Source organism: Phaethon aethereus (assembly GCF_964289735.1).
Source record: "Phaethon aethereus genome assembly, chromosome: 5".
Lineage (NCBI taxonomy): Eukaryota > Metazoa > Chordata > Aves > Phaethontiformes > Phaethontidae > Phaethon > Phaethon aethereus.
The window spans coordinates 28324558-28350369 of NC_138579.1; the positions used below are offsets into that span (position 1 = coordinate 28324558).

The following is a 25812-nucleotide window of genomic DNA, read 5'->3' on the forward strand; positions in this document are numbered from 1 at the left end:
CTGAAGCGGCGTGGAGAGGCGACATGGGAGCGGCCGCGGGGTGCGGGTCCCGCTGCCACCACCGCCCCGGTCCCCTGCCCGGCGCCGGTGGCCCGAGCCTGCCCCAGCGGGCGGCGTTGCCCACCGGTGGTCCAGCCCAGTTTGGGTTTGCGACCCCCATCTTTCGCCTTGACTGGGTCCCCGGGGGGGAACAGCAGGGGGGCGGGGGTCGCCGGATGGACGTGTTTCGGGTGACCGCATTTCTGCTTAAGAAATCGGCTCCGTTCGCACCCTTCTTGGCAGTGAAAGGGTGCCGAACCCCCCGCCCCGTCGTCCGAGGCGGGAAAAACCCACCCCCATCAGGTGGGGTGGGGGCATACCCATCACGGACAGGGGGGCACCCGTTGGCCCTGAGCAGTCAGACGGAGATGCCGTGTGCCCCCCAGGACTGGCACCCGCTTCGGGGGGGGAGGGTGTCCACGAGCCGCCCCACGCCGCTGAGAGCGGGGACCCGCGTGATTCCACCCACGCCACGCTAGCGAGGCACGGGGCGGTGCAGACGCGCTCCCGGGCCCCGGCCAGCCCGCAGCGGGTCCGCCCCTGGCCCAGCCGGGCACCGGGCGCGGAGCCGCCTGCCCGGGAGCAGGATCTGGCCCTCCGGCAGCCAACGCTCTTAGGGCAAGCGCCGCCTTTGCGCCCGATACCCCGAAGTGCTCCCTAATGGATCACCCACGTTTGCAATCTACCGCGCAGTAGCTGCAATATATTTTCCCCTTTACTCCTTCTCTCCTCCGAGCCTGCCCGGCGGGTTGCTAGCGCACATTTCCTCCGGTTATGACCGGCGGAAAATGTAAACACGTCGGTAACTAGGAGGTGGGCCGCGTTCTGCAAACTGGGATCTCTCCATAGTGACTCTCAGTAATGACCTCTTTAGCATAATAAAGCCCCGGGGGCGGGGAATCTTTGAACTGCGGGGCAGGAGATTGGAATAAGAGCATGTCTGGACTTACTCAATTGTATGCAACAAGTTTTCTAGTTCTAAGGTTATCTGATGTGACCAACAGACGTTTTCCCTCTTCTTTTTTCCCTTGCCTGGTTGCTTTGCCTAAGGAAGTACTTTGCAAACTTCAGGTATGTCATTACGTTATATGAAATGGAACAACAACAACAAAAAAGGCGACAAAACCAAGCCCCGACCCCACATTTAGTGGAAAAAAGCCCAATAATAGAGAAAGACGCCTGTTTAAGAAAGGGGGGATGCCCTTGCCTCCAAACACATGGCACCAGACCCGCACACACCCACCCGCCCACCGGGGTGGCCCCCGGTACCCGGGGCCGGAGCGCACCGCCTCCCCGCCGCTTGGCCCCGCGGAGACCCGAGCAACCCCAGAGGCACGGCGCCATCTCCTCGGGTCTCCCTTAAAAACCGTCCCCGTCGGGGCACGGGTGTCCAGAGGATGGGGAGGGGGAAAGAAAAGAGCCATTGCCCGGTGCTGAGCCGGGCTCTCCCCCACCCCCCGGGCGATTGTTCCCTTGAGCCCCCATTAATGCGGGACATATGTTATCCGCAGGCAGTAGGCAGCGGTAAGACTTCGCCATCTAACTTGTTGCTCAACTTACGAGGCGGTTCTCATCTTCTCATCAAAAGCCGCCGGTCTTTCTTCAGCCGTATGGACAAAAATGTGAACAACAATGCCCGCCTCCCTTCACTTCAAAAGCTGCCATCGCGGAGGCTACCCAGAGAATTTTCTCCCTGCCTTTCATTCCCCGTTTGAAAAAAGGCACTACAGGGCCAAGGCGCTCCTAATACTCTTTGATGGGGATTGAATTCATTATCTCCAATAACACAATTGTGCTTGGCCAACGAAAAGAGCAAAGTAATACTCATCTAGAATTAGAGAGCGGGGCTCAGAAGAAAGGGAGCGGGAGGGTGAGGGGGGTGGGTGGGGGCATTTCAAAGGAAAAGGGGGGCGGGGGGGGAATGAGAAAACACCTATATCGAAAATCGGCTTGGAAGGAGCGGGTCCCCAGAAGTTTAAATTACAGAAGTGTATTAAGTGGCGTGTTGCACGGCTCTGGGCGCGTTGGTGGTCCGGCTGCGCCTTCCTCCCGCCGCCGACGGCACCGGCGGGGCTGGAGGGTTTTGACGTTTCCCTTCCCGGGAACGGCCCCGCCGCTCCGCTACCTGCCCCGGCGCCCGGCCCCATGTCAGCCGGGCTGCAGGCGGGGGGACCTCCCCGCCTTGGGACACTGGCCCTTGCCGGGGTGCAGCCGCAGCACCCGCCGTCGCAAACGGCACCCCCCGCCACCTCCAGGGACCGGCAGGGACCCCCAAAAACCTGTCCTAGCGGGGATCGGGGTGAGAGTCTCTCAGCACCATCACACCCCGACACCGTCCAGGGCAACGGGCGTGCAAACCATCCCCGGCAAGGGTCACCGCCTCCCGCGGCAGCGGGCACCGCCCGAGTCACTGCGGACTCGGTCTCGTCGGTCGAGGGGAAGAGATGGAGGGATGAATGAATGACGGAGCGAGTGAATGAATGAATGAATGAACGGAGCGAATGAATGAGTAACACACACCACAAATAAATAAATAAATAATGGAGCGCAAAAATCAACCGATTGGAAAACCGCTGTGTTAATATGAGAGATTAAAATATTTGCCTGTTTGGCTTCCAGCGTAAATGTTTTCTGTCGGGTGTTATCCAAACAGGCTAATTTTCAAAGCCAAGCAAAATATAGCGAAGAGCGGTTAAAGGCATTGCACGTGTGACCGGCGGTTACGGGGCCCTCTGCGGGTGCGTGTTACACGCGTGTCCGCAGGCACACGGAGCAGCGGCGAGATTGGGCTAGAGATGCAAACTTCCGTGTGTCTGCGCACCGGCGCACACGCATCCATCCCACGGCAGCACTCACGTGTGTTTCCAAACTGCCCAGCGCCCACCGCAGGGCCCCGTAAAGAGCTTACGCCGGCTCGGAAGGCCCAGGGGGAGCCGCCGGGACCGCCAGAGATGCGCCCGCGGAGCGCCGCGGAAAGGCGCGGAGCCCCAGCCCCGCATCCTGCGTGTTTGCCACACCTTGCAAATGATGTCCTCGCAGCTGTTTCGCCCAGGCAGTGCCCTTTAGGCGTCAGCAGTTACACAGAAGGGACCCAGCAAAGCGTATCGGTCACCCAGGGACCTCCGGGGTGGGGTGGGGGTGGGGAGGGGGCACCCCACTTCCCAAGAGTCAGACTGTGCTCCGGGGAGCGGGAGTCCTCCCACACCACCCTGGGTTTGGAGCCGGGAAGCCTAAATTGGCCAGCTGAGGAATTCCCTTCGGGAATGAGAAATCCCGTCGCCTTCGGTGGGAGGTTTGCCCCAAGGAGGGACAGATTGGGCAGAGGGGGAGACGGGAGGAGAGAGAGACGACCTCTTCCAGCCCCCGCGGGGGTTTCCTCATGTGCAATAATGCTGACCCTGCCGCCTTTCCTCTCACAAGACAAAGCTGACCTTGACAGGACTGGTTTCTGCGGATCCACACTCCTCCTTTTAAACACTCCCTGGGCAGGGGGTTAGGCTTTTTCTTTTTTCTTTTCCTAATGAGTGTGGACCGAGATTGCACTGACCTCAGCAGAGTCCGAGGTTCAAGGATTTCAGGCTATTTCCCACTTTGTAAAGTGCCTTAGGGGTTTATTTTTATTTGCGGGGAAGGGGTTGTTATTTGTTTAAGAAATTTTAAGAATCTAGAATAAGGTGATTGTTCCTAGGGAAAGCAGTAGCAAAATATTCTTGTCTTCTGCAGAAGTAGGAGCAAACCTCATGTTGTTCCTGCTGAGGTCTGTTTAGACCAAGCATACATGTTAACTGCCCAACTAAGCATTTTACTGTTTGTAGTTTACCTCCCTGTGCATATACTTCTCCAAAGTGTGTACATTAAATGACCACATACCTCATGCCCAATAATTACTTTTTACAAGTCAGCTTACCTTAACGATCAATGTGCCGTTTATACTTTTACACAATAGACTTTAATTGTTACAAGGGAGTCCTTTGGTCTATGAGAAATAATTTGTTTTGTGCTGTAGCACAAACAGAGGATTAGGAGTTCAGGTAAGGAATAAGCAGCAGCAACAACTTAATTCCTAGGCAACAAAGATCCTGCTTTCACGCCAGATTTCCTTCTAGTAAAAAGCAGGACACAGCACCATCTCCAGCTCACTGGACCAGTCAGACATTAGCTTGTGTTTCTTTCTGGTTTAAATCTGTCCAGGGCTTCTCGCCCTTCATCTCTTCCAGGGCCAAAACTTGCATGTAATGCTATGCAGGGCTAAGTAAAACTAAACACAAGAAATTTGCCAAATTAAACAGAATTCCTTTTTTTTTTTTTTTTTTAAAATATCATGATTTAACAAGCAGAGGTCAAAGCAAGCTCTGTGGATTTAGTTTTTAGCATTCCGTATTTCCAGTGAAACTGGTACAAAGGCAATTGGATTTAAAAGTATTACTTTAACCTGGACTGATGGCTGATTTTTTTCCCCCTGCAATCACCAGCATATCCCAAATCCAGGTAGAATTGTAAAAACCAACCAAGTTTCGAACAAAGACCCTCTTTCCCTTCCCGCAGCTGGGGCCTGGCAGAGCATCATGGTGGCCCAACCCTTGCCCCTCACCTCCGCAGGGTGGGGGGGGACACGCACGCCTTGTTTCTGAGTTTCTGTGGGTGTTTCAGTGGAGGGGACAACCTGTGCACATGCCGTGGGCAAAGCCACTTGGAACATTTTCAGCTTTGGAACTAAACTGAGCAACAAATGGATCCTGAGCTCCAGGCCACCAGCTTCAGTCTATCCCAAAACCAGCCGGGTCATCATCTTTGATGGGCAGCCTTAAGTCGGGGGGCTTGGGGAGGTTCCATGGGCTCCCACCACCACCATCAGGCATTGGCACCATGGAGGGAGCTGAGGGCAGCTTGAGCCCAGCTCCTTCACCCCCAGACGCCCCTGCTTTTCCCCTTGCCTTTCTTGGCTATTGGTGTCCTTTGACAACAGTGAGGGTGGGAATGGCTGACTCAGACCATGATCTCCTCAAAAACTAAATAAACACAAATGAGGGACATACAAGTTGAAGCCTTTTGCATGCCTGTATGAATGCAAGCCAGTAGGTCAAACCCACTTGAGAACCAAGATGGATAGGGGAGACGGCCGAGAGATACATAGCAATGCCCTGCTGAATGAAAGCCATCTCCAAATGCTTCCTCTTCCCATGACACCATCTTTTATCGACTCCTGCTTTAAGAATGAGGCTGTCTGAGCACCTTCCTAACACCACTAAGCAAGGGAAAGAGGTGTTTAAGGATGCCAAAGGACAGCTGGGAGGACTTTGGGCTGCAGACAGTTTCTACTCTTCCATTATCAGCAGTGCAGTTTAGCTGGGGGGTTTCCATCTGCCACTTCTAGGAATCTGGGAGAAACCCACCTACTGACGAGTTTCTTCCTCACCGGGACTCAGTCTCACACACAAGCACAAACAGACACACACAACTGTACTCAAAGCATCCCAAGGGGAGAGCTGCACTGAGAGGTCAGCGGTTTAATGCAGGCCCACCGGGAGACAACTGCGTGGGCCTCTGCCGTGTTCAAGCCAAATGAAGGCTGGAAATACCTTAGTGGCAGAAGCAGGGGGCTTTTGGTGGTACTTCTGACCTTTGGTTACCAGCTGTTTAAAAGAGGGACCGTTGTTTCACTCTGTTACAGAGCATGTTACAATCCATGGGTTACTGGAATGTAATAAGTAAATAACACTTAAATAGTAGCAATTCTAAGTGCTTCTAAGAGATGCACAGCAGGATGGAACTGCAAGAGCCACTCAATATTTTTTAGCAGTAGTCTGGATTTTTAAAGCTTGGAAAAGCTGTATGTGCTTCCAGATTCATTTGATGCTACGAAAATATGTTTCTTTCACTAAAAATAAAGAGAGGATACAGTATTTTTCACATATTGTCTGAAAAGATCGATTCTTCACACGGTAGTTCTGAACTTTTTGTCAAATAGAACCATAGAATGATAGAACAGTTTGGGTTGGAAGGAACCTTTAAAGGTCACCTAGTCCAATCCCCCTGCAGTGAGCAGGGACATCTTCAACTAGATCAGGTTGCTCAGAGCCCCATCCAACCTGACCTGCAATGTTTCCAGAGATGGGGCATCTACCGCCTCTCTGGGCATCCTGTGCCAGTGTTTCACCACACTCATTGTGAAAAATTTCTTCCTTCTCTCTGGTCTAAATCTACCCTCTTTTAGTTTAAAACCATTACCCCTTGTCCCATTGCTACAGGCCCTGCTAAAAAGTCTGTCTCCATCTTTCTTATAGGCTCCCTTTAAGTACTGAAAGGCTACATATTCCTCTGAGAAACCAGAACATTTCAGTCTACTGTACTGGCAGATTTGCCAGCACCCTTAAGTTTCTGGTAACATGCAAGCCTGTAATATGTATTAATATGTTTTCTAAGGCATAAACGTGTTCCCACTGTGTATATTGCCTTCATTATAGAAATACTGGAATAGAAGAAAAGCTACAGTATATATCAATCAAAAAAGACATTCATGGAAAGGAGTTGTTCCTTTTCAATTTTGCAATTTCAGAAGAAGGAAGGTCACTGTACTTAACCAGGTGGATTGTTTGTGACAGGGCAGTCTAAGAACAATCAATCAATATATATATTTTGGATCAAATACTTCTTAACAGTCAGGTCCTCTGGGCTGCAGCAAATACAGAGCACGTGTTGATGAGGTCGTGAAGAACAATAGTCCTGTTCCCATGCCAGTAACCTTAGTAAGGAAAAAAAAAAACCAGGAGAGGGAAAACCACAGAGAAAACATCAGCTGTCATTATACTTAAAAAAAAGAAAAAAAGAAATCTTTTCCTCAATTTTTCCCTGGAACTATCAATAACGCCTTTCAATATTGAGCTGGAAACCACAGCTAAAACCCTACAAAAATAGTCAATACACAGACACACGAAGACACAGAGCTCTTTAATTTACCGAAGGCAGAGGCTGGAGCTCTCCTCATCTGCAAGGACCTGTGCTCTATAGGCTTTGCGGTTTGGCACAGGCAGCACGCCTGAGCCGGTATGAGCGGAGCAGGATACTCGGAAAATTAAAGATCTACGTGGAGGAAAAAAAAAAAAAAAAGAACGGAGAAGAAAAATATTTTTTCCGGAATAACACTGGTTTTAATTACGAAACTCTTGCTGGGCTTACTAGAGACAGGGGCGTCTCAGAATGCTCACGGAGGGAATTACAGCCCGGGCGGCCGGCGGAAGGCACGGCCAGCGGCCAGCACGCCGGCGGCGTCCCCCGACGCCCTCCTCCTCCTCCCGCCGCTCTCGGAGCGCCTAACTGGGCTTGGCCGCCGGCTCCGGCGCCCCCGGCGGCCACTAACGCGGCTGCGGAGCGCCGGGCGCGGGACCCGAAAGGCAGCCCACGCCCTCGGCAACGCGCGGGGATTTCCCCCCGTCCCTCTCCCGTCCCGCGGGCACACACCAGTCCCGGGTGTGTGGGCTGCCACCGACGGCCGAGGGATGACGGGCCCCGGGGCGGGGAGGCGGTGGGCAGGGCGGGCCGGGGAGCCCCACCTTGGGCAGCGGGGTCCGGGCAGGGGGGCTCGGCGCTGCCGCTCCCCTGCCAGCCCGCCCGCCGCAAGGCGCTGGGGGTCTGGCGTGTCTGTCAGCCCGTGACTGTGCTGAAATCCCCCCGCCCAGCTCCTAACACAAGGGCTTAATGCCCCCGCCCCGGCAGAGCCGGCTCCGATCCGTCCCTGAGCAGGCAGCGGCCGGCCGGGGAGTCCCGCACGCCAGGGGATTTCCTCCTCCTCCTCCTCCCGCTCCTCTTCCTCCTCCTCCTGCAGCCGCCTTCGCTGCTCGGTGGGGTCACCTGCGCTTCCAGCCACGGCTGAGGCGCCTGGGCTGCAGCTCCCCGGCGGGTGGGTACCTACAAAAACTGTCTGCCTGCCTTGAAAGGTTATTTATTTATTTTTTTAAGCACGAGTAACTGTTCTGCTGATCTGCGGTTTTCTTAAAAAAACCTAGAACACCCCCCAGCCCCAAGCCCTCACCTAAGCTGGGCTTAAATATACACCCATGGCCTCTGTAATCATGAAATCAAGCCACCTCCATGCCAACAGCTTTGCAGTGTGTGTGAAAATGCCAGCCCCGTCGAGGGTGGATGTGAAATCTGATCTTGCTTTGGGTTCAACTGAAAGACCGAAATGATTCATGCTTGACCGTGTCCCCTTGATAGTTCTTATTTCGATTTTTCCTGCTTCCTCCCTCCTGTCTCCTGGTGCACACTCATTCCAAGGGGTCCTTCAAACACTCAAGGAGTGTAAGAACAATGCTATATGCAGTATTTCCTTGAAGGGTTTTATTGCTAGGCTATCTAGAACAAAACCAAACGGCAGTTCGCAAAACACCTCTCTAAAAGAAAAGCAGCCGGCGGTTGTTAAAAAAGGGGAGGTTACGTGGCAAGCCACTGGTGCGTTTAGTAGTATCCTCTCCTTCCGAGCGGCATGTTATTTGGTCTTTATTTTGAGCAGTTGTCATGAACGCCTGATTCCTGCCTTCAGTTTTAAGAAGTGTGCTCCCCAGATGGTGGACACCATTTTTGCTGGCAGGGGTTGCCCTCTGCCAGGTGGCTGCCACATCTGACTGCTGGTGAAGGGAGACAGCACTTAGCAAAAAGGACCATGGGCTTGGGGAAGCCAGGCTCACGCAAGACCCTGGAGAACCAGGGAGAGGGCCTGTGGCTGTGGGGCATGAGAGAAGCAGGGATGGGAACTGTGAGCAATGAGGGCTTGGAGGAAAGATTGAGGAGGTGGAAGGAAGGGATATAAAGCAGACCGTAAGCGGGGAAAGGTGGACCAAGTGGTCATAAGTCAGGAGAAAGTGAGGGGTGCCGGGAAAAGGAGATGACTGCAGGGAGCAGATGGCTGATAGGGGACAGCATGAAGGTGGACCACACCTGGAGCAGCTGTCTGCCTTTTCTAGGAAGTGAAAAGTAATAGGAAAGCAATCTACTGGCTGTTCCCCCCAGTGCAGATGATAGGAGACATACAGTGGAAGTCCGCCTCTGAACAGCAAACAAGGAAGCTTGCTTTTTTATGTGTGTGTTTAAGGTTGAATTTTGACCCCGAGCTGACGTCATGCAAATCAAGGGTTGGCTGCTTCCCTCTATAGGCAAAAGAAATCCAAGGAATCAGGTTAAAACGAGGAGTTACTAATGTTTAAATACCCCCTGGTTTGGGGTGTAGGGAGAGGCTGGCTCAGGGGTGTCAGAAGCTGCCGTCGCTTTTGCCGGTGGTCAGGAATGACCACGGCTGTTTATTTGCAGTATGCACTAGGCCCTTTATAAACCCGTGGAAGGACAGTCCCTGCTGCCGCACCATGCAGTCTAAGGACTTGCAAGATAGGATCATTAGGTGTTTCTCGGTATTATAATGTCACAGTGTCTCCAGGTTGGTTTTAAAGCATGTAAGAGCATGTGGAGCATAGTACTGCAGAAGTTACAAAGCTATAGGCAATAGAGACTCAGGTTAGATAAGGGGTGGCTGGGTGGAGCTGGTGAACAATGCACGAAAGTGCTTTTCTTTCGCTGATCTTGGTTCAAATTAAGGTTAAATTCCAAGGGGAGTGTATTTTTTTTTTTCCCCCTCTCTCAACCTCTCTCTCTCTCTCCAGGAAGAGGTTTTGAAGGGCATCGTTTTCAGTTAAAAAAAAAAAAAATCACAAAGAAAGATACATGTTAATACAAATGTAGCATTCCACAGAGGGGAGCTAAGAGCTGCTGGTGTCGCACCCACAGCTTTTATTCAGCCAAAGCCAGTTCAGCAGTTTCAGCACCTGGCAGGAGGGGGACTGATCCTGCTGTCAAGACATGGCTATAGCAAAAGCAAGACCTCATACAAGCCACAGAGTCTATACAGAAAAAAAGCTGGTATACAGGAGTGGAAAATGGGTTTATGAAAATAATACACAGAATTCAAGTAATTTTTATTAAAATGGCACAGTTCTTACTTTGTATGCCTTGGAAATGCATACCTTTACCTTTGGAAAAAAGGTAAATATATGCGAGCATATAACAGAAGGAAATAGGATATGAATTTTGCTATTAAATCTACAAAAATAGACGCTGTATCTAAAGGAAAAAGGCAACAAGGCTTCCAGCTAGCTACTCTGAGATCTGCTTGTGTTGGTGGGAGGGAAAAAAATAAAGAAAAAAAGTAAAAAAAAAAAGTTGGATCAGCTTCTTCACAAAACAAACTTCATAGAATTTGTTTTGCAACTTGTCCATCAGTAGTTTTCTGCTTTAGAGCCAATGTTCCAGGGCACGGTAGGAAAGTGCAATAGATTCTGTGTCCTTCCAAAATCTGAAAGCAGAAATACGGTCGCACCTGTGATAAGAGCTCCCCAAAGTGCAAGGGCAAAGGTGGCACACATTTAATGCTGGCTTTTCTTTGGTATGACAAGAGCTCTTGAAAATCAAAGGGAAAATCTGTGGTCTTGATCCCGTGAGATAGTACGAGTTTATATAGGGGAGTTCTTGGCTTTCAAAGGAGTCCACAGGACCTCCGCCCACACACTGCTCCCTAACTAGAGGGGTGCAGCCAGCTCCGCCATGCTCAGGGCCATTTGTCATCCCTGCGACTGCTTTTGTCTCTTAAGATATAGGAGACATCAAAATATGTTATATGCCAGCACAAACTACCATTTCTCCCCTCAGTAATACGACTTATTTGCCGCATACACAGTACATACTACAGAAACACAACCCCCAGCCTATCTTTTCTGAGCTTTGTCTCTTTTTCTCCATCAAAACAAAGTATTTTGCCCCATCAGTGAAACGAGCATTCTTAATATTGACCCTCAGTAGCTCCTCATTGCTATAAGAAGTATGCAGCATGGACTCAAGAAGTGATTGCTTCATGCGTCTTGCATAGCTTTATAGTCCAAGGTAGCTGTGCCAGGTTTATTTCAACCAAAGTGTTAACATTCCTAGGAATACTTCAGTCAAAAATTACTGCCAGTCCACCTAAATAACATTCTTTTCAAGTGTTGCAGATCACACAGCTCTGATAGCATTGCTTAATCAAACAGGAGTAATTTAGGGTCCATCAGTGCCATAGCTGATGATTAAATGCAGCCACGACTGACGGACCTGAAGGCTAAGTTACCAGCTGGATGCCCCTCTAACTGTGAGGGGCAGACACTGCTGTCAGGTCGGACAAAACTCAAGTGAATTCGAGGTACAGCCTCAAAGATTTTATGAAGCGTCTGCCAGGGAGGCGGATGCTCCCTGCTGGTATTCTTCTCTGCAATTCTGTTCCCGTGGTATTCTTCCTTACATCTTGGAGTCCTTCTTTTGACCTCCTTCCTCCTAACCAGCATCAGTGCAGTATTTCTCATCCCCTTTTCATGGTCGGTGCAGTATTGCTCTTCCTACTCAGCGGCTGTTACCCCTCGCCGCCAGCCCTGCCCGCCTCCCAGCACCCCTCCCTGCCGGGCTCATGCCAAGAACAGCCTCGCCCCCTCCCCGGGAGCGGAGCAATACTCCTGCCCATCAGATCTGCCCCCAAAATCACTTCTTTCCATTCACATTCCACTAACCTCTACCCAGCCACTATTCTTACCATCCTTTGACTTAGCTCAAATTACAGTGTAATTAAAATCACCATGGAACACAACTAAGCCGACGAGATTAACTACACAATCACTTCGGTTTGGTGGTTTTTTTTTTTTTTTTTTTTGTAGCAGTCTTACTAGATAACTACCTGCCTTCAGCAATTTTGACTTTCAGATGGTTATGACAAGGATGTATTTCTTTCCATACTGGACAAGATTCATGGTCCAGCAACAAAAATACAGGGGACAGGCATCAGTATTAATGAATCATGGCTCACTGACATGAGCCTCCTAACCCTGTTTTACCATCTTTCTTTAAGCTTACTCTTTTGTTACCGTTTTCTGCCTCAGACCATTTTCCGTCCGGTCTCTTCCGCATCCAGAAGATTTTAGGGAGGAATGGTTCACAAATAGACACACTCTGACTCTAGAACTGATGCTGAGCACGAGGTCCTGGGGTGATGCTGTGCCTTAGAGAACAAGCACGGTCTTTGGAATCAGGGAAGTACGTAGTAAGGGCAGAGAGAGATCAGCTCTACATAGACCATGTCTGAGAGCCGGAAAGGAGTGTTGTGCCCAATTCAAGCATCTGCGTGCCCAAGAATTAGAAATGCCTTACTGTCTGAGCAATACCCGATAAGTAATATCAGAAACTCTCCCTGTTCAATTTAATCCAAGAGAAGATTAATGGTAATCTGTTCGTGGTCTCAAAATGGGGAAGGATTTGGGATAGTAAATTGCTCTTTAAGTTCTCAGGAAAAAAACATTGTAATGAAAGAAGACAAAGACAGACTAGAAAACAACTTCAGTAACAGCTGTAGATTCTCTGTGGAGTCCTTAGTCAGGGATCTGTAATTCCCCACACATCCGTAGTTCCACCTGAAGGCCTGGGACCTGCTTTAGGTGTAAGAGACGAAGGGTTGCTGGAGTTAATGCAGTTCTGGTTGGTATCCAGCTTTCCTAGGGTGAATGCGCCAGAAAAGCAACAGTAAATCAAGGAGGAGGAGCCTGCCATGCGGTTTTAGTATGTTGAACAATTCTATAGGGGTTCTCACCTTTACAATGCACAAAAGCTTTTGAAGCCAAGGAAATAATTTTCTTTGGGTCAAACTATATTATATGCACATATTATAATCACCATGAATCAACATGGTAGCTAGCTAGATACATGTGTTCTACGTGAATCACTTAGGTAAAAGAGTAACTGAATAGGCACTAAAGACATAATTTACAGGTTTTGCAAGCGGGGAGGGAGGAGGGAACAGGACATGCCTATGACAGGTGGTGGTATATCTCCTACACATCCTGGGTCAATATGTGGTTCAGCCTGCCAGACCTTGGCTCGCTTTACTATAGTGGAGAGCAATAGTCACAGCACCTAGTTAGACACCTGCGGCAGGTGGTTTTAGAAGAGCCCTAGGAAGATAAAATGTCAACAGCACTGGAAAAAAAAAACAAAAAACTTTTAATGAGATAGTAGGTAGCAGGTCACCCGATAGCAAATGGTCAGTGCTACAGGCAATGAGGCTGTGCGAGGGTGAAGTTCTGGGTGAAACACCTCGTGACATGTAATGTCAGTCATCCGCAGACCAGATTTCAATGGCTGGAAAATCACACGGATGTAACACCGTTACTGAAAATCAGGGTGGAGAGTTAGAAAGTTACAACAGGCAGTTGTGGATTTGCTACATAGGACTGTTGAGAGCAGTGCTGTGGGATTTCACAAAAACACACTGATGAAAGTGTATTTTCTTTTAGGCACAGGCAGTTGAGATTTGTAAGAGTCTTACTCCAGCGGCTGCCAGAGCTCTAGAGAAATAAAGTTATCATAAGCAGACAAGCAAAATGTGGAGGAAGCAGGGCATTCAGCTGCTTGCAAAGCAGTTGAGGAGCAAAACTGTGAAGCTTTCTGTCCTTCCTTCAGTGCATGCTATGGCAGTTGTTGCTGTATTCGGATGTTTGATGCCGTCGTCGTGCAGATACGAGCAGGCCCTCTCGTGCTCCACAGATCTCCCTGCACACCAGAGCACGACCCTTACTGAAGCCTTTGCTCAACACAGAGTTGCAGGTTGAGTTTGCACATCTCTGTCCTTGCTTCTCCTGCACTTCAGGCTGTCAGGAGGTGAGCAACCTGTAGTCCAGAAGTGCTGTAAATGGGTGCAGTTAGTCCCACATGCAATGGCTTTGGGTGAGAACGGGGGAATCGCAGCCCAGCAGCGAGCCCTGCTCTGTGCAGAAGGCCAGGCAGACAGACGCCTCCAGAGAGCGAATTCTTCAGACAGATTTCACTCAGGATGCATCTGTATTGGTGTTTTCTTTGTGTGAAGGGTGCATTTTAAAAGCCACTCTCCCAACTGGCTCAACTTTCTGTGTCCCAGACCAGTGTCGATGCACTGAGGGTCCCACAGAAATGACACAAAACTGAGAGATGTTCTTCTACTGCCTGCTACCAGCCAGCCCAGCGACCAGCATGGAGCTAGCCCCACATGCGCAGCAGTTGGCCATGGCGGGCTCCATGCCATCTTTCTGCTTGAGGGATCTAGTGCTTCTATGCACTGCCTGACCTGGTAATCTAGACTTAGTCTCAGCTCTTCCAGCAGAGGTGCAGCCATCTTTTGGGCGCAGCCCTGGTTCATGCACCTGGGATGTGTTACTCTAGCAAGGATATGCAGAAACACTAGATGTACTCAAAACAACCAGCTTCTGTAAATGGCTTAGGCTGAGATTTGAATGCCTGAATAAAAGAGAGGTGACTTCAGGCAAGGATAGGTGTTAGCTGTTGTCAAGAGCTGGAATGGTATTAAAAACCTGCTTCCAGTCCTCTATGGACACAGAGGCCAGTTGCTCCCTGTCTGCTAGGACCCTGCAGCCAGACGGTATCTCAGGACCCTACAAGGATCTGCAAAGCTCAATCACCCTCTACCGTTCCTCCCTCCCTTTCTGTCTTGACCTCTCCTTCCCCACTTGGCTCACCGGCACAAGCAGCACCACCCCTGTTGGCCACAACTGGTCCAATCAATATTTATTTGGCTGCCTTTTATGGGGACCTGCTGAATTAAGGAAGAACTTACCTCAGTATAGGAAATGTCTGGGATCAAGTCGTCATATGGTCTAAGGGCCAAGTGACTATCTCTACCTTGGCTGTGCATGCATGTGCACCAGGCGAGGAATCCTGTACCCCGAGGGAAGGGAGAACATGGGTCATCTAGTCAGCAGAAGGCATGACTGCCTACCTTGTGCTGCTGCTGAAGCTCAGTTACTGCACACAACACTGCTGCCCCCACAGGATAATATTCCTTGGGGGAACAGCTGGTCCCCAAGACCACACTAACCTTTCTGAGCCCCATTCCCTTTGACAGATCCCCCATAAATCCACTTACTTGCACAGTATCACCCCTATATCTTTGGATACCCTGCAACTCCACAGGTTCCCTTTTGCTCCCAGGGAGCCTGTCTCCCTTCCGCAAAGCAGAACATCGATGCTACTGGCAAGAGGGAAAAATAAAATACATTAGGATGGTAAAATTCAGTTTTGTTGACTCTCCTGGGAAACTAACCAGCTCCAGAGGTTCTTCCATGGCCCAGTAGCCAAACGTTAGTCTATAAAGCAGTCCAACAGGGGTATTATTTTTCTTAAAGACTACAAAATTCCTTTTGTACATACAAAATTTGTTGCTGATACGGTTTTATAGCTTGACTTAAATCAACTACTGAGCAAATAAGGGCACATTAAAATTTAAGCCACCGAATGACAACTTTGCTACAGACATGGCCCTTACTTTTATTCGTACAGTGGCAACTCATTATCTTGGACTAATAATGGAGACAGCCCAGAATGGATCCCTGAGAGCTGTAAATTAGCAAGGGCCAGATCCTCCAGATATTCCCAGTGGTCACCAGTCTGACCCACTGGAAAGGATGCATTTCATTTTCTGCACTGCCATTTTAAAACAAACTGATACAACAAATGCCATAGTTGATCACATTCCTAACCTTTATCTATTCGAACATCTCCCTCTCTTGCTTAACTCTACTGCTGATCTTTAGTAACCATCATCTGTAATACTGATGTTCTTCATGCATTGGTAGAATGCTAGGGGTGAGAGAGAAAATTTTCCCTATATAAAGTGGAAGGAACAAAGCTGATAATTTTATATAACATGTTAAAGCACCAAATGGGGTGATACTACTGCTCTGAGCATGTGTTGATGGAGATTTCCTACCATTTGTTATTCTATTTCTAGTCTAGTATACTTTCACAGAGACTGCATCTGAGTTGAGTGTGTTCTCCAATTAAGCTAAATATCCAAGTGAAGAAATTAATTAACTTTTTGAAAAGCTGATTCTTACTTACAGATATTTGAAATATTGCTTCTAAGCAAGACTTCAACTTCTAAACTGGTATCTGTATCAACTTAGACACTAGTAGCCTCATTTCTCATAGACTGATTTCTGAAAACAGTTTACCTCTGCTCACAAAACTTGTGAAATAGTGGCACTACATCAGTGGAAGTCAAATACTAATGAACGAAGTCCTGAGACTTCAGACAATGAATTACAGCAGTACCAAAGTTGTTCTTTATTTTTGCATCTTTTGATTTTTTTCCTAAGTTTTTTTTCTGGAATTAGTTCTGCTAATACCTATTTAATGAACAAATATACCATAGTTTCCGTCCTTTGAATTCTCTGGGAAACCATTACATTTCTATGTGAAACACAGTGTGCACATTCGTGTGTGAGTATTAATCATTATAAATTCATACAATGTATTCTGCAAGGTTTATCACAACCTTGCTTTAGCACGGCCACTGGGATGCAGGTGTGACCAACTCTAACAGGTATATAGCTATTTTACCATATGACACTGGATCTGCTTCTGTCATGTTCAGAAGCCATTCAAACAGTGATGAACTTCTGTGAATGTGTCGCTGTTTGGACCTTTGGCCCAAGGTAACCATGCCAAACTCCTCCCGATGACAGCTTCTCAGAAAGGAGTCTGACCCTTTGCAGCTGGTGGCTGGCTGGGAAACACACCAAAAGCATGTGCTCAATTGTAACGGCGTGCTCCAGGACTTCTTGAACTGGGGTTCTGGCAGGATTTAAACAAAGCATGGTAGTTTTAATTTATACATTTTCAACTTTTTGAGTTTCAGTGCAAGTTGTGGGAAAATAACTTGCTTTTTGTTTTTGTTTTTGTTTTTTTAAATTAAAAATTAGACTAAACATTGCCCCTGCCCCCTGCTTCTGACAAGGGAAGGAATAGAAAACCAACTCCAGGTCAAAGAGAGCTTTTTCTGTTCTCTGAGCTATTCTATTTTATCAGTTGAGTACACTTTTTCAACCTGTCTCCTTTATTGCCTGGCCCTGCACTCACCATCAAGGTTAGTACTCACTCATCACTGTACATAGGATGACTAAGAGTAAAGCACTGCAGGATTTGGCCACTATTCCTGTATTTGATTAGTTTTACAACCAAGTCTTGGATACCAACATGAAGCCCTAAATTCTGAAAACACTTCTGGCTTTGCATTTCTGATGTTTAGTTCAATAGAGTTACCAGGTAAATGTCATTTTAAAATTGATTAAGTTAATGGCAATATTTTACAATTAACAATAAAAAACCCCCTCCAAACCCAACTCCTTTTGCAAAGACTATTTTAATAAAGGGATTATAAAATACAAAAGAGAGAGAGACAGGTAACCCGAGATGCAATTTTGGAATGCAAACTTTTAGTTCAAATGTGCAAGCTTGAACTTAACAAATGTTTAAAATATTTGAGTTTTTCAAATGCTGCCAAAATAAACCATGTCTTTTCTAAAGACTACATATTTAGCTAGGCACTGGCAATGTAAATCTTTCAACCATTTCAAGTATTTGTTTAAAAGCCTCCCAGAACACGTGTGCTCCCAACAAAACTGAAGAATGAAATGTTTAGACCACTGAAGCTCAACAGCTGACTTGTAATAAACCTAATATGAGAACACCACTTCGGTTTTCTGGACTTATGAATACATTTTATTTACCAATGCATGAGAAGAACAAACAGAGAAAGTCCAGTTCTGCAGAACCTGATGTGAAATGGTACAGCGATAAGACTCAGTACATGTAACGCTGCGATCATAGCAAGCACGGCATCAGAGAAACTGCTGGCCAGTGATTTCATGTGCCTCATGGTTTATTCTTGCACAGAAGGAAAAACTTATGGGGTACAGAAAAAAACCCAACAAACCTAACAGCCTTCATCTGGAGTTACTATAAATGAAGAAAGTAAAGGCACAGACAAATCCTGACATTTAGATAGCAAGTTCATTTGTATATTAAAGATGTTACAACTTTTGATCACCTGATAAGAATATTTGTAAAGCCATTTAATTTGAAAATTAAGGTATCTTGTAAAATGTCCCATGATTTGGAATAAATAAATAAATAAATCTGCCTGTAAGAACATATTGATATTACTAAACTATTTCAATGTGATGGCTTATTTATAAAGGCAGTTTTAATATTCCCCTACCTTAATGATTAACTAATGAATCTTACTTTCTTGTGACTACATTTAAAGAGGAATCAAACCGATTTCATCTACAGGATTCCACTAACAAGACTGAGCTGGCGCTGAACTTTTCAAATACCAGCAGTTTTCCCAACATTAGTACAGAAAACCATACCACCACTTTTGGGCTGTGGGCTGAATGAAAAACAGTCCTGAATGACTAAAGGTCCACAGTTCTTTCTGTTAAAGTTGATTTGTCACAATATTGTTAATTAGTGAGGGCTTAGGGAAGGCTTACTATGAATATAATTACAGTGCTGAAAAGCATTAATAACGCTCTTATCCCGAGCCAACATGATGCTATTTACATATTTTACCTTGGCATATACCAGAAATGTCTTCCAATGCATAATGTGCTGCAGGATCATCAAGAGAAACACACAACGTCTCACAGGGGAAGGACGTTTCTGAGTATCTCGGTGTTCTTCAAGGCAGCAGGGACACTAATTTGACCAGTAATTACAACTGTCACCATAAGCATTGCCTATGGTGAGCCACCTTTCATCATGAACTGCTGTTCCATCGGGAGGCAAATGAATTGCTACCCCTGGTACATAATCTGATGCAATCTCATCCTTCTCTCATAAATTAGGACAGAAGTGACAATTGCATTTGTCTGCTGTATATGGCAGGAGCTCTGCGCAGACATCAATCAGTTCTCAATGAATAAACTATATGATAAAAGCCAATTAACCCGCGTTATCATTATGGCCTATTTCGACATGCTAGACCGCAATTCCTGCCCTTGTTACACTGAAATGTAAAACTTAGACTGGGTTCAACAGGGCCAGAAATTCACCCGAGGGCACTAAAGGCTGGGCCTGCATTACTGGACCTGTGTGACTTTTGCTGTTCATTTCAGCGGGTGAAGGAGTGAAAGTGTTTTGACGTCATGCTTTTGCAAACTCCCCCAAGGAGCCCACGCACTTCTTCAGGGGCTGCATAGCTTTTATGACTCTCACTAAGGGATTTGCCAAAGACCACACACCAGGTTGTTAGCAAAGAAGAGTGAGAACCCAACCGTTTCCAAATCTTCGCCTCTCAGCACAGTAAACTTCCCAAGGTCTTTTTCACAGAAGACAAACATTTCTAGCTGAATTTTAAAAATTAACACCGAATTTAATCATGATTCAAAGTCAATTATCTACAGGATGAGAAAAACCCCTAACTAAAAAGCTCACTGAATTTCAGGCTACTTGATACAAGACAAAAGACAGAGTCAGGAAATATTTTTTCACCTTACTTTTTCACAACCTTTCACGTTGTAACGTGTCAAAAGGAAAATTATGAAGAAAATTGTCACCTAATTTTACTGAATCAAGTATTACCCACAACCAGACGTATCTGATATTAAGCTTGCTAGATGGCTTTTGCCTGGCCGATCCTACTTTCCTAAACAAAGCCAGCAGACACGAGAGGCTGGAGGTCAAACAGTCTTGCTGTATGAAGCCTGCAGTCACAAGACTATTCACTGAAAGGTGGAAAGATGTGGGAGAACGTGAGGAGCTCTCGATGCTCCTAGGGGAAGGAGGAACTTAGCACATTCATGCATAGAAAACAAGCCCTCATTTAGTAGACTTGCATTTCCAAAGTAGCAAACAAGCTTCCTCATCAAAGCTGCAAAGGAGTAAGAGGGAAGATCATTGCATGGAAAAATAAGTAGTTCAATGGGTAAGAATAAACATATCATTTTCACAGTGAAGGCAAGTTACCTTACTGTCCTACAGGGACCTTTGCCCCAGAACCCACGCTGTTCAAATTAACTAAGAAATCACCTTGAAATGGGGATTAATTTGGAGATGGTAGTATTTCATATCACCATATTCAGCATGGAGATGCTGATGATACTATGTTACTGTGAGTAGTAAAGACGAGCTGTGAGAAGAGGTGGAGTAGGAGCTCATGGTCACCAGGGAATGCACGGTAAAACAACAGATGACATTCAGTATCCATAAATGCAAAGTTATGCATTCAGAAAACAGTTTTGACTTCATACACCCTATGACGAACTCTGAGCTGAATATTATAGTGGAGGAATAAGATCTAGAGTGGTTATAATTATTATAATAGAATGCCAACAATGATTACAAACAGCACAGAGAATAAAAGAGAAACATAATTATGAAAACAGATAAAGTCACAATTTGTCCATATCTTGAATACCAGGTTTTATCTCAGTAAAAACACTGCAGAACTGGAAAAGAAATAAATAAGCATGACAAGGCAAATTAAAAACATCAGGCAGCTTCTTTACAAGAGACTAGGGATTCTCTCTGGAAAAGAGGTGGTGGGGGAAGGATGCCAAATACACAAAATCACAAGGGACATCGAAAAAATATGAACAGGGAATGGTTGTTCACCATTTCTCTAATACAAAAAACAGGTTAAAGCAAATTAATAGCCCTGGTTTGTAACAGAGAAAAATATTTCTTCACTCAATGCATCATTAACTGCATAAGTCCTCGTGACAGGAAGAAGTACATACTAAAAGTATGTAGCAGCTGGTATAGCGCTGTGTTTTGGGCTTAGGATGAGAACAATGTTAATAACAAACTGATGTTTTAGTTGTTGCTGAGCAGTGTCTACACTAAGTCAAGGACTTGTCAGCTTCTTATGCTGTCCTGCTGGCGAGGAGGCTGGGGGGGGCACAAGAAGCTAGGAGGAGACACAGCTGGGAGAGTTGACCCAAATTGGCCAAAGGGATATTCCCTACCATATGACGTCATACTGGACAATAAAACTGGGGGTACGTTGGCTGAGGCATGGTGGCTGCTGCTCAGGGACTGGCTGGGCATCAGCCAGTGGGTGGTGAGCAATTGTGCATCACTTATTTTGTATATTCTTTTATCATTATTATTATTTTCCCTTCCTTTTCTGTCCTGTGAAATTGTTTTTATCTCAATCCACGTGTTTTACCTTTTTTCTGATTCTCTCTCCCATCCCAGTGAGCGGGTAGTGACCGAATGGCTGTGTGGTCTTTAGTTGCCTGCCAGGTTAAATCACAACACCTTTCCTAGGCATCTTCTACTAGTTACTGCCAAAGGCAGTCTTTGGGCTAGGTGGACCTTTGGTCTAGCACAGTACAGTAGTCCTTACATTTTTATCTTTCTTCCTTCCTCACCACTTCCTTAGAACAGAAATGGTTTAACAGCACTGACAGCTCAGGAGATCTTGTCTTTCACTTTTTAGTGCACTAAAGCTCAATGAGGACAGTAGGAAAAAGTGCAGCTGAGTTGCCCAAGCGCTGGACAGCAGCACACGGGAGATGGTGAAGGGGCTGGGAGCTGGGGGGTGACAGTCCTCTGGTCTGGAAGCATTAAATTTTCTTCCCACTGAATAGGTGTGGGTGTCCTGATTTTGTCTGGGAAGAGTTAATTTTCTTCCTAATAGCTCTATAGTGCTGTGTCTTGGATTTTGTATGAGAATAATGTTGACAACACACCAACGTTTTAGTTATGGCTAAGTAGTTGTAGTGCTTATACTGTCAAGGACGTTTCAGCTTCCCATGCTCTGCCAGCGGGGAGGTGCACAAAGAGCTGGGAGGGGGCACAACCAGGACAGCTGACCCAGACTGGCCAAAGGGATATTCCTTACCATGTAACGTCACGCTCAGTATAGAAACTGGAGCTGGCCAGGGCGGAAATCACTGCTTGGGGATGGGCTATTGATCATCAGGTGGTGAGCAGTTGTTGCATTGTGCGTCACTTGGTTTTGTATATTCCATTATCATTATCATTATAATTTCCTCTTTCTTTGCTGTCCTATTAAACCCTTTTTATCTCAAACTGTAAGTTTTTTTTTTCCAATTCTCTCCCCAATCCCACCTGGGGAGGTGGGGGCAAGGTAACAGTTGCCTGGTGTTTAGTTTTTGGCTGGGGCTAAACCATGACAGTGGGGGAGAGACTCCAGCATCACTGGCTATCTCAGGATTGACTAAACGTCAAAAAGGAGTGCTTCAGAAGTTTCTAGAAGTGACTTGGGTAAATTTGGCTTGGAGGAACACTACTCATCTCCTTGCAAGGGGTTAGGTTTGGTCAACTGAATCTTGGAGGAGCTTAGGTCTGCAGATGATGAAGGTTTAACATGGAAGTGCTTGAAAGGAAAAACAGGCACTGAAATGTCTCCCCTTATCCAAAATTAAAATTTAATTTTGTTCAGCTAGACTGCCCTATTATGACACCTGTAAAAGCAAACTTTAAGAGGGAAGACAACATAACATTAAACATAAAGCAGAGTAGGCAAGTGGAAGCCTTATGAGCCACATCCACCCTGCCTGAGCTGTCTGGTCCTGGGAGTAGCTTAAAGCCCACCGTGCTCCTGAGGTTCATTACTGAATTTGGGCTGCTTAGAGATTAGAGCTGCCTTCTTGAGCAGGTTTCTGTGAGTACCGAGCTGTCCCTTTTGCTCACCTTTGGTGATGTGACAAAGACATACCGCATATGTGGAGATGTCTGGGTCACAGACACAACTCTGGGTCCAACTCTACTGTATCTGTAAGGTGTACAATGTCTGTGTACCCCAAATTTTCATCCTCACCCTTCAATTTCTCCCCTCCCTGTAGGAGCCTATCCTTCAGCTTTTAAGTTCAGTCCCAGGGCATTTCAGGAGTACACAAAACAGAGGGTTGGCAGTCTGGCCTCAATCCCAACCTGGATGGTACTCCTGCACTGCAGAGCAATCAGAGGTCTAGAAGCAGCAGGCAAAAAGTCTTGTAGGAAAGGGGTGAGGGACCCACGTTACACTGGAAAGGAAAATTCTGAGGTGATTTCTGAATGTTTGAGAGATTTTCCCTCATAGGAAAGGACAGAGGAGTGACTATAAACAATGCAGGAAACCTTCCCCACTATCTGAGATACTGTACAATGTCACAAGGTTTTCACGTTGCAGTAGATGAAACTGCACCTCCAGTGAAACCTAACTGTACAGCTCTTTTTAATGTATGCTGAAAATGCCATGTACTAGCAGTAGCTATTCAACCGCTGTGTAACGCTACACACGTGTCCTTCCCTTAGATGTAGCCACAGTCACTAGTGGCAGTTCAATGGGCTATGAGTAAGGAGGAAAAAATCTCCAATATTCTAGCCAGAGATATTTCTTGAATGTGAACCTACTTTATCAATTATAATAATTATTTAACATACAAATACAGGACTGTTTGCAGTCTCAGAAATAACATAAGGGATTTAAATTTTGAAACTGCTTTGCAGGATTCTGCACCTGAAGCCTGCAGTATTTGAAAACATGACCAAGCTGCGCCTTGCAGCAGACTATAATCTAGCAACACCGAGAGGACAGACTGTTAAAATAAGCATCTACATCATTTTTCACAGTGCACAGTGCCACAATGCATCTGCTTAAAAACAAATATATGTTTGCAGTGAAACATTTCAACAAATCACAGAACTCAGCAGCAAAGTAGTTAAACATTTATGATTTGATTTTATCTCAGCTTGGAATGTCGCTGGAGTGTCCCACTTCTAACAACTGTTTGCTAAGTTAAGGCTTTAGTGTTTACACAGTGCTGAATGAAGCAGCCTGGTCACCAGATGTGAATGCTTCCTTAGACTAGAGCTTTCAATCAGATCACGGTCCTAATGGTCCCTGCTCCAACCTTCTTCCTCAGGACGTCCACCAGCCTTTCCAACCTGAGAGGGGGCAGGGGAGCGGGAGAGGAGAGAAAAAAAAAGGAAGCTAACGTTAGGAATGTTCTGGCTGAAAGAGACAGTGTTTGCACTGAACCAAGCTGTCCTGGTGGTGGTCACGCTCAGAAACAAAGCACTACTGTAAAAGACAGACATTCAGGGAAAATGCAGACAACTTATGGAAAACTTTTTAACCTACAACCCAACCCATTGGCAGCCAGTGATATATATCAACTCACTTTTCTTTTGTAGAATATGTAGTATCTGAGGTCCCCATAAGGCATTAACACAAAACCCTGTGCAGCAGTCCTGTGGCACATACACGCTTTGGTGTAAGCGGGACATTCACTTTTAAAAATATGAGTGGTCCATGGTTCTTGTTAAATGTAACACTTAGCTGTTGTTTCCCCTTAAAAATACCCTGCCCGTTATCCAACAAATACTTTTATTGTCCAGTTTATAAATTTATGCCTAAAACCCCATGTGTTTTATGTCAAAAACCTTTTCAAAATACTCCACAAGCCAAGTTTCTGAGCATGTGGACAATGATATTTTGAAGGTGGCCCGTATGATTATTATGTCGACACAACTACAGAAAAATTAACAGTCTAAATAAGTAGGACAGAGAGCCGCCTAATCCTCTCTTAGTTTTAAGGCACAGGCTATAAGCATGGCCAACATCTCACTGGCTTAATTTGTTCTTTCCTTTTGTTAAAGTATGTAGGCGAATGCAAAGGGCTAAATTTGTTCAGCGTTTTCCATTTGCACACATTTATCTTCAGCACTCCAGTAATCATGCATTCAAGCTATTTCTTCAATTTATCTGTATTTTATGGAATCCTTCAATGAAAGCTCTCTCACAAATAAACTAACTATACAAAAGCAGACACTGTGTGTAGTAGAAGAACACTTTCAGAGCCATGTCCAGCATATTATACACACAACTTGCAAAATGGATCAAAAGAGTTGCAGGTTCAAACAGCTGTATTCACTGCGGCAAAGTTGACCGTTTTTTCTTACCTGAAAAGACAGTTGTTATTTTTTAAAATGTATTATACAGCATGAGGAATGCAGATAGGAAATAAAAATAACACAGCTTTATCAAAACTGCAAAATCCATTTTATCTCATGGATGCATTAGTAACTTAAGTGCAGGAAAACTAGTTAACACGTCTTGGATTTATTGCCACAAATCATGACTAATGCACGTGGTACGTATTGAAACACTCTTTGTTTTCCAGGAACCACCAAGCACCATGAAGCTACACCTTTTATTGTACTCACCAGGTGACTTAATTCCTGAAACAAGATTAAGAATTCACCACCCTAATGTAATTATGAGACACCAGGAAATGTATATGGAAAGTTCAGCTGTTCCACAGGGACTCTAAAGGAGTGAAAGCACAGGTGAAAAACTACTGCTTAGCTACTCCTCTCCTTTCAGTTTTTCAAGTATCACTTTTCTTTTTTAACCAACTAGTGCATTTTTCCTGTTTTTGTAACACACATCTACTGCACTTCTTCGTCTTTATGGAGGCAGCACCCAGACAGTCACAACCCAGTGCAGTCAGTCCATGCAAGTATCAAGTCAGGGCTGTCACAAGTTATTTGCTCCTCAAAGTTTTCTCACAGTGGATAAATCAATGTTTTCTGGGTTCTATGGGTTTTAACTCAGTTACTGATAGGACACAGTTTCCTCAGCCTCTCTTACTGAGAAGCTTCCCTGTTAAATCAGTTAGTCCATGTGCAATTTCAGAAAGCAATGGCAGATCAGTCCTCACTTTTAACAGCATGTATGTTCAGAAGCATTGCAGCTTTCTCAGCCACGTTGACTATCACTGGAGGTCTCTCTCTCTCTCACGCTAGCACCCTCTCTAAAGTGCTTCAGCGACATAAAGTGCAGGAGGAACATTTCAAGCTGTCTGGACAAACAGAAGGTCTGGGCTGCAAATTGTCTTCTGGGAGACAGCAGAAAAATAGTAAAAT

At 46.2% G+C, this 25812-nt stretch overlaps 1 protein-coding gene across 1 annotated transcript in view; it reads right to left on the minus strand.

Annotated features, from left to right (window-relative positions):
• Positions 1-23762: 23762 nt before the first annotated feature.
• The window catches only part of MIPOL1 (mirror-image polydactyly 1), a gene marked incomplete at its 3' end in the record, with an annotated part of 160553 nt that continues 158503 nt past the window's right edge, over positions 23763-25812 (minus strand). Inside the window, exon 11 of the mRNA XM_081999991.1 lies at positions 23763-23829. Within this exon, the coding sequence (XP_081856117.1) occupies positions 23763-23829 (67 nt within the window). The remainder of the gene's footprint in view (positions 23830-25812) is intronic.